This window comes from Actinia tenebrosa, unplaced genomic scaffold (assembly GCF_029948245.1).
Source record: "Actinia tenebrosa isolate PJP-AT-01 unplaced genomic scaffold, QUT_ActTen_1.0 PGA_scaffold4__44_contigs__length_22323623, whole genome shotgun sequence".
NCBI lineage: Eukaryota > Metazoa > Cnidaria > Anthozoa > Actiniaria > Actiniidae > Actinia > Actinia tenebrosa.
Genome location: NW_028292581.1, coordinates 4,861,587 through 4,869,168, shown reverse-complemented (window position 1 = coordinate 4,869,168; position 7,582 = coordinate 4,861,587). Strand labels below are relative to the sequence as shown.

Sequence of the window (7,582 nt, the reverse complement as noted above, 5' to 3'; positions counted from 1 at the left end):
AACAAATCACAGCAAACCATATTACACCAAACCACATCTTAGCACAACAAGCAGCAATCAGTCCCTAATCGTTCTTCTTTCTCTATCAGCTATTTACTGCCAAACTGTAAGAAAGCCAAGTGCAAATCAAGCTCTAGAAAAGGAAAGAATCCATTCTGGAATGAACAGTTTTTGATTGTCGGAGTAAGTTTCCTGGAAATTAAGAAACAAGCGTTGGAAATATGCTTCTTGAATAACCATAAGAAGAAAAACAAATTCTTCGGAGGACTGAGACTGAGTAGGGGCTATTCGAAAATCATGGCCGCCCAGGCAGAAAAAGCATCAAAAGTTATAACGCAGTTATTTGCAATGCCTCTTAAAAAAGATGGCAATGAAAATGCAACCAAGGACAACAAAAATAATGACTCGGAGTTCACAACCTTGGCACGGTTTGCTATAGCCGTGGAGAAGAAAGAAAAAAGAGCGTTTCACCTTGCACAGGTCAATGGAAGCGACCCCTCCAAGGAAACAGAGGAACCAGTCCCGCCAAAGACGCCATCTGTAAATCCTGATGTTGACATCAAGAAAACTTGGAATCTGACGAGTACCGAAGAACTTAACCACCTCGATGCATTAAATGACATACACACAAAAGAAAATTCATCTTGTTCAAAAAAAGGGGCCAATACTCGCCGAGGTAATGATGTTGCAGGCAATTCAAACTCACCCGAGTCTGTCTGCGAAGAGAATTCTAAAGGTTCTGTGTCTACTGCTGTGAATAATCTACAAACGGGAGATCCAGGGTTTCGAGAAACATCAATAGACGGAGAGTCGTGGACGAAACAGAAAGATCAAACTTCTTCATATGAATCAACTGACACTAAAAACACGAGAGAAACCTCCATCAGTCTAGAATCAAGTAAAACAGCTCAGAAGAATGGTGGAGAGACGGGTAATGGAAAGTGTAAAGAGAATGGGTTAGATGCTAACGGGAATAGCGCAAAAACCAGCCTACGAAAGCCTTTGCATCAAACCAATGGGAATTTAAAGCAAAGCGCTAGTAAGGTGTCTGAAAAGCAAAGCAAACCCACAGAGCCCGAGAATATTCGTAATACCGAGAATGAAAACGCGAGAGAAGAAAGTGCAAGTACATCAAGCAGTTCCGCTGACTCGAACAAAACATCAGAAAATAACCGTTCCTCTACTAGTTGTTCAGCAGGGTTTTCCCAACGATGGAATCGAGCAGCTTCAGAGCGACAGCTTCAAAAGGATCGAAAAAAAGAAGCTAAAAAGACTCAGATAGAAAAAGCGCTGGGTGACAACCTGGAATGTGTGATGCTGGACGCAGTTGGGCTTGAGATCAAACAATGGGAAAATATGATCAATAAACCTAAACACTGGCATTATTGCTGGCAAATACTTAGAAAAGATATGATTCCAGTGCATCATTGTAACACATAAATCATATGACATTCATAGAAATCTAACTCGAGTTTCTGTGGAAACATTGCTAATTACCTTTCAGTTTTTTACAAGCTTGGAAACAAGAGGAACCATTTGCATTGAATTGAACGTTTTACTGAATCCATAAAAAAACGTCTTAAACTTTGGACTTTAGCCAATCCTTTGCTAGAGGAGTTTTGTCAGCTAGTTTCGACCTTAATAGAAAGAAAGAATAGCTCCACCGAGGAGCTATGTGATGAAGTCAGAGACGAACATTGACTGGCAATGGTACATGGCTAGTGCTTCTTTCACAAAATAAACTGTACCTGTATATCCAATCTATCCAACTCATATTCACTGGGGTTTAATTTATGGAATAGCTCGTTTTTATACATAAGTAATATATTCTATGTTTAGAGGCAAAGTCTTGGGGGAGGGGGAGGGTAGTGAATGATGATTTCAGTCCCGCGCTAGCTTCGCCAAGACTCTGGGTTTGCCCATAATTCAAACCGAGAGACTCGTCTTCTGTTTAGCCTCTTGCCGCAATCGCCTCACAGCGGCTGCGCAGAAGGCTACTTTTGTTGGGATTTCGGTATAATTATGTTTTTATGAATAGGTGGATTAGCTCACTAAAGTTGTGTTAATTATTAGGGACCGTTCATAATCCATTGCTTGGGGAGGGGCTCTTGGGATTTTAAGGGAGTCCACTGGGTCAATGCAAGCAGCACTTATATTAGGAGGGGAGGGGGCTATAAAAAATTGTGCACCAACTACTTACCTCATATTCTGCAATTCTGAGAGGGGGGCACAAAAACATCAGTTTGCGAAGGGGGGCTAAAAAAATGGTGTTGTTTTAAACTTCAGAATCCGTATATCTTCCAACCCCAAACCAATAGATAATAAATGGTCCCTTAAGATAGTTATGAAGAAAAATTATAACAAATATTCAAACAACATTATATGTTTAGTCATGCAGTATGGTAACAAGATCATCAGTCGTTCACATGTTGCTTGTTTTAATAAAAAAAAGCGTTTGATCAAACTGAATGCAAGATCCGGTCCGTTTATAACGTGATCCGGCGTGATAAACTTCTCCCAATATACTATAGCCTATTTTTTAGCTGTCTCTGGCTGCCTCTTGAGAAGAGTGGCGAAATGTACACCCCGTGTGTTTTAAAAAGTCCTACTTTTGCTGTAATTAAACCGAGATAAAAAAGAATTGCCAAGGGGAGTTCAGAAGTCCCTCCTCACTGACAGCCTTCCCTCCCCGCCACAATATATATCGAAAACACAATTTATGTTTATGAGCATTATGGGTGGAGGTGTCGTACAGTACGTACGCTGCTAGTGCGTCGTCTTTCACCGCTGTGACTCCAACAGGTCGGGTCACTGGTGCTGCGGTCGCCACGTTTTTTTGATGTATCGTTCTCTCCTGCGCCAAGAGGGTTTTTCTCCTTGTTCTCCGGTTTTCCTCCCTCCGTAAAATCAACATGTGAGTCGAGCGTTGTGTGTATAAAATTGTAGAAATGTAGCGGTAGTGAGTTTGAGCGAAAGCAGTCCCACATCAGCAAAAGCACATGAAATAAAATATTACTATTATATGATAATGTATTCAGTCTTTTCTCACTCTTCCATGCCAATTTCTTTAACATGCTCATGCCAAGTGAGCATTATTATTTTATTTATTTGTTTGCTGCCGCTTTAGAGGCATTATTTTGGATGTGATTCAATTTAAGAATATTATTCTCAATAGGTTTGGTTTGAACTAGGAAAAAAGTACTAGTAAAAGGTCAAAGCACTAGTAAAAGAGTCAGTAAGTTGTATGCCCGCTAAAAATCCTTATTGGGTTTCCTGTTGTTTTCTCTCACCAGACATGCGCACTAGACTAGTATACTTGGGGCTTTGAGTTAATGGAGGTCTGTTCAGTTTTTACCTCTTTGGGGTAAGAAAAAAACAAAATGGAAACAGAGATAGCTGCCGATGCCGAATCTATTGGAATCGAGACACTCGTCAAAGTCTCTGAAGAAGCTCTTGTTCAACCAACTGAAGGAGCAAGTCCAGGGAGTTCGAATTCTATCAAACGTAAACGAAGAGAGTTGAGTCTTGGAGAAAAAGTCCAACTGATTCAAGAGAGCAGCAACAGTGGCAAAAGTCATCGCTATTTAGCTGGTGTATTTAATATCGGCAAAACAACCGTCCATGATATCTTAAAGAACAAAGATCGGATCCTCAATGCGTTTAAAAATGGCGACGAAAGTCGCGCTCGTAAGAGGATTCGGCTTCGATATGGGAACGACGACATCAACAAACTCACGTGGCATTGGTACGAACACAAAAGATCACAGAACCTCCAAGTCACTGGGCCAAATTTACAAGCAAAAGCCAGGGAATTTGCCGAAGAGTTCGACGCCAAAGACTTTCGTGCATCGAATGGATGGCTTGAAAGCTTTAAAAAGCGATATGATATCCACTTTGGAGTGCGGGAAACTTTTGGATTGAATGATGACAAATCGTGGCCGGAAACAATACAACAGCTAACAGATGGCTACCGACCGAATGATGTTTATACTATACAAGAAATCGGGCTGTTATTCCGAACCCCTCCGGATAAAACCCTCGATCTAAGGGACACCATTGAAAGTTCAAGTGAGAGATGTACTATTTTGCTCTGTTGCAATATGAACGGGGAATTTGAAACTCCTGTTGTTGTTGGGAAGTGTGCGAAAAGTGCAAGCTTAGATAATGGTCCAGTAACGTGGAGATCAAACAGAAGGGCTTGGATGACAAGTATTATATTTGAAAAATGGCTGCATGATTTCGATAACAAGCTTAGAAACGAAGATAGACATGTAATTCTCTTTGCAGGGATTTCTACAGCACACCCTCCCCATCCTCAGCTATTTAATATAAAACTAGTATTTTTCCCAATCAAACCACAGCCCAACCTTCCAGACGTCCATCCTCTTAAGCTTGGGATAACGGATTCATTTAGGTACAATTACAGAAAAAATGTATTGTTGAGTATGATGAACAAGGAATGCAATCAGGTGCAACATGCGAGAGAGTTATTCCAGCACATTGACGAGGTACAAGCTTGCAAGTGGATTGCTTCTGCTGTGCATGAAATACCCTCCAACAAAGTGAAAAAGGCCTTTGAAGCTGCTGGATTCCACAGCTCACCAGCATCAGATTCACTTTCATCTTATTCCATGGCATTTACTGCTTTAAATGGTGATGAACCTGGTCAGAACACTAGTGGTGACCTATATACTGTATACCTGCATGACAGCTTGCCAAATAATGTGGCGGATGTCAGTAACGCTGTAGATGAAACAGAAATTCAACTCCTTTTGAGTACATTTCTTGCTAAATTCCAGATCGAACACCCTATGACATCCAAAGCGTATGTGAGCTTTGACGCAAGTCTCCAAACATCAGATGATTTGTCAGAAGGGTGGGAAGAGAGGTTGGTTGAGGACTTCAGTGATAATCATGATACACTACCTGTAATTGAAGAGAGCAGCAAGAGTCCAGTACAAACACAAACAGTTACTGTTGAGGAACCTACTCCATGTAAGAAATCGAGTCCAAGAAAACTTGTGAATACTTACCTTGAAGCTGCGCAGTTGAATAGACATTTAATTTCTTTCGCAAAAGACAAGCAGGATAACGAGCTCCTTGATCTGCTACAAAATGTTGAGACCAGCATATTCTCCAAAAGACTTGTTGGTAACTATCAAGATGCAATTCTGATTAACAGGCATCTCATTTCCTTTGCACAAGAAGAAAAAAATAAAGAACTTCTTAACCAACTGTGCTGTGTGGAGAAAAAACTAAAACTTGGGGAAACACAGAAGAAAGAGTCAAACTCTAACACATCTCTCAGCAGTTGAAAGAATAATCTTTAGGTAGATATTATTGATAGTGCTTTTCTGTCTAGAATACATCTACATAAAGGTAAATAATACACTTTTAGGAATGGACCATTGGGAGGGAAGGGTTGTGTAAGTCCCCCAAAAAATATCAAGCAAACATTTCTCCTACAAAAAAATATCTTGCAACCTCTCCTTTCAGAAAAGACATATCTAGTCAACAAAACAAATTATGTGCATGCCGAGGTTGTTACCAAAATATAAATATAGTGCAACATTATTTCCCACATTCCCCCTCTCCTGAATAACCTAATTGTCCATCCCTTAGGGACGGACCGTTAGATTTTTGAGGGGGGGTTTATTTTGTGCAGGAATTTTTTTTTACTCCTCATGGCTTTTCAGGAATTTTTTTTGGACATAAATTGGAATTTTTTTCTGGCATTTTTCTTATGCATGATTTTTTTTTCACTCTTTAAAGCTGTGCTTGAATGTGCTTGACCAACACTACCCAAGACCTCGGGGTATTTGCAAAACATCTTTCAATCAAATTCCCAATGGAATTATCTTTCACTTGATAGAAGTCAAAAACCATAACATCTTGGGCTGTGTTGGTGGAATATATGAATATGGTGTAATCCATGAGTAGAAGTAGAGCACATCCTTTCTTCATTGTTGTTGTTCCTTTGTTCACACTAACAAAAACAGTGGGGGAAAACATTACAGTTAGTGAATGCTAAACTTTGTTTAAAGGGGGACTAGCACGAAAATTTTCAGTTTCAGCTGAATTAAAATTCAGACAATCTACGTGCTAGTCCCCCTTTAACAGGTGAAATAAATCACTCTGTAAAAAAACAACTGTTATTACAATTTTATTGTCATATAGTATTTTAGAAAAATAATTTGAACAGTGTAAGCTTTAAGATGGCATTCTTGCTCTAAAGAAAAAAGGCTCTATATTGTAGTTTTAAACATTAATGATAATTGTTTTATAGACTGATGATAATTATTGGTATTTTTTATTTTTTATACTGATAAAACATAACAAAAAATGAGTAGGATTTCATTATATCAAATACTTGTGTGATGATAAAAGTATATATATATATGATTATCATAAATATTAATATTCAAATATATAGAGGATATTACATGGACGCACGGAGATACGAGATTTATCTTTGAGTGTTGAAAAGATCTCTCATGAGTGAGTGCAGCGAACAAGTGAGAGATTTTCAACACGAGAAGATAAATTTCGTATCTCCAAGTGTCCATGTAATATTCTGTTTGTTATATAATTATCCATAAAATCAACTTAATAAGCTTTTTGTTATTTTAAAAAGTTTTTAGTTATTTTCACATGTGAAAATATCAGTTTTTCAAAAAGGAGAAATATAGGTATTTTATGGATAATTATATGATAAATATGAATATCATTATGATCTAAGAAGAATATTAACAGGCCATGTGTGTTACAGTGTCATTTATACCATACCCAGACTCTCCCATGCATGATTTCATTCATCCCAACTGTCTTGCTATTCCCATTGGGGAAAAAAATTAATGAAGCATTTTGGTAGTGGAAGGAAAGTGATGCCATTATGAAAGAAATGACCAATAAAATTGCACAACTTGTGACCTTCAAGTGAATAAGCCTGAAGCGAGATGATGTTTTACCCCTGACTCTATACCATGATAGTTTTTAAAATTCTTTCATATTAAAATTTTTGATTCCTTAGAGAATACAGTTTTAGTGTAAGAATGCAAATTTAAATTTTACATTTGTCTTTACCTTTATGTACCTACACTATACCCAATGTAGCCGGAGACATGGAAACAGTTTTCAAAGGAAAACCATTTTTGGTACATTAGTTCCTTTCATTTGTTATCATAAAATGCTTATTTTAAAAAAACCTACAGAGTAAAACATATAGTTCCAAGAACATGTATATATGTAGATATGTATATATTTAATATAAATGATATAATAATGCATATTCTTTGACGATTAAAGTCTATTGATGAGTCAGTATTTTCAAAATGCTGTTCTTTTTCTCAATTGTCCTGTTTTCAACATCTTTGTCAAGGATGTATCCTGGAGTAATGGTACATTAGTGGCTAACCCTGGAACTTTAGAATAAGAATAAATATGTATTCAACATACACCAAATCAAAATATGGCAACCAATAAGAATAACTTGTTTTACACTGACTAGCCTCATGTTCACATGGAAACATAAAAGAGTTAGTTGCTAGTCAGTGCAGAACGATAGTTATTCAAATTGGTGGCA

The 7,582-nt window shown here is 37.9% G+C and overlaps 1 protein-coding gene across 3 annotated transcripts in view; it reads left to right on the top strand.

Moving 5' to 3' along the window:
* Nucleotides 1-2,993, top strand: part of LOC116298322 (uncharacterized) — a 34,873-nt gene extending 31,880 nt beyond the window's left edge. For all 3 annotated transcript variants that reach the window (XM_031706724.2, XM_031706723.2, XM_031706726.2), the window contains one exon: nucleotides 90-2,993. In XM_031706724.2, the coding sequence (XP_031562584.2) occupies nucleotides 90-1,440 (1,351 nt within the window). In that variant the 3' untranslated portion in view covers nucleotides 1,441-2,993. The remainder of the gene's footprint in view (nucleotides 1-89) is intronic.
* Nucleotides 2,994-7,582: the final 4,589 nt, after the last annotated feature.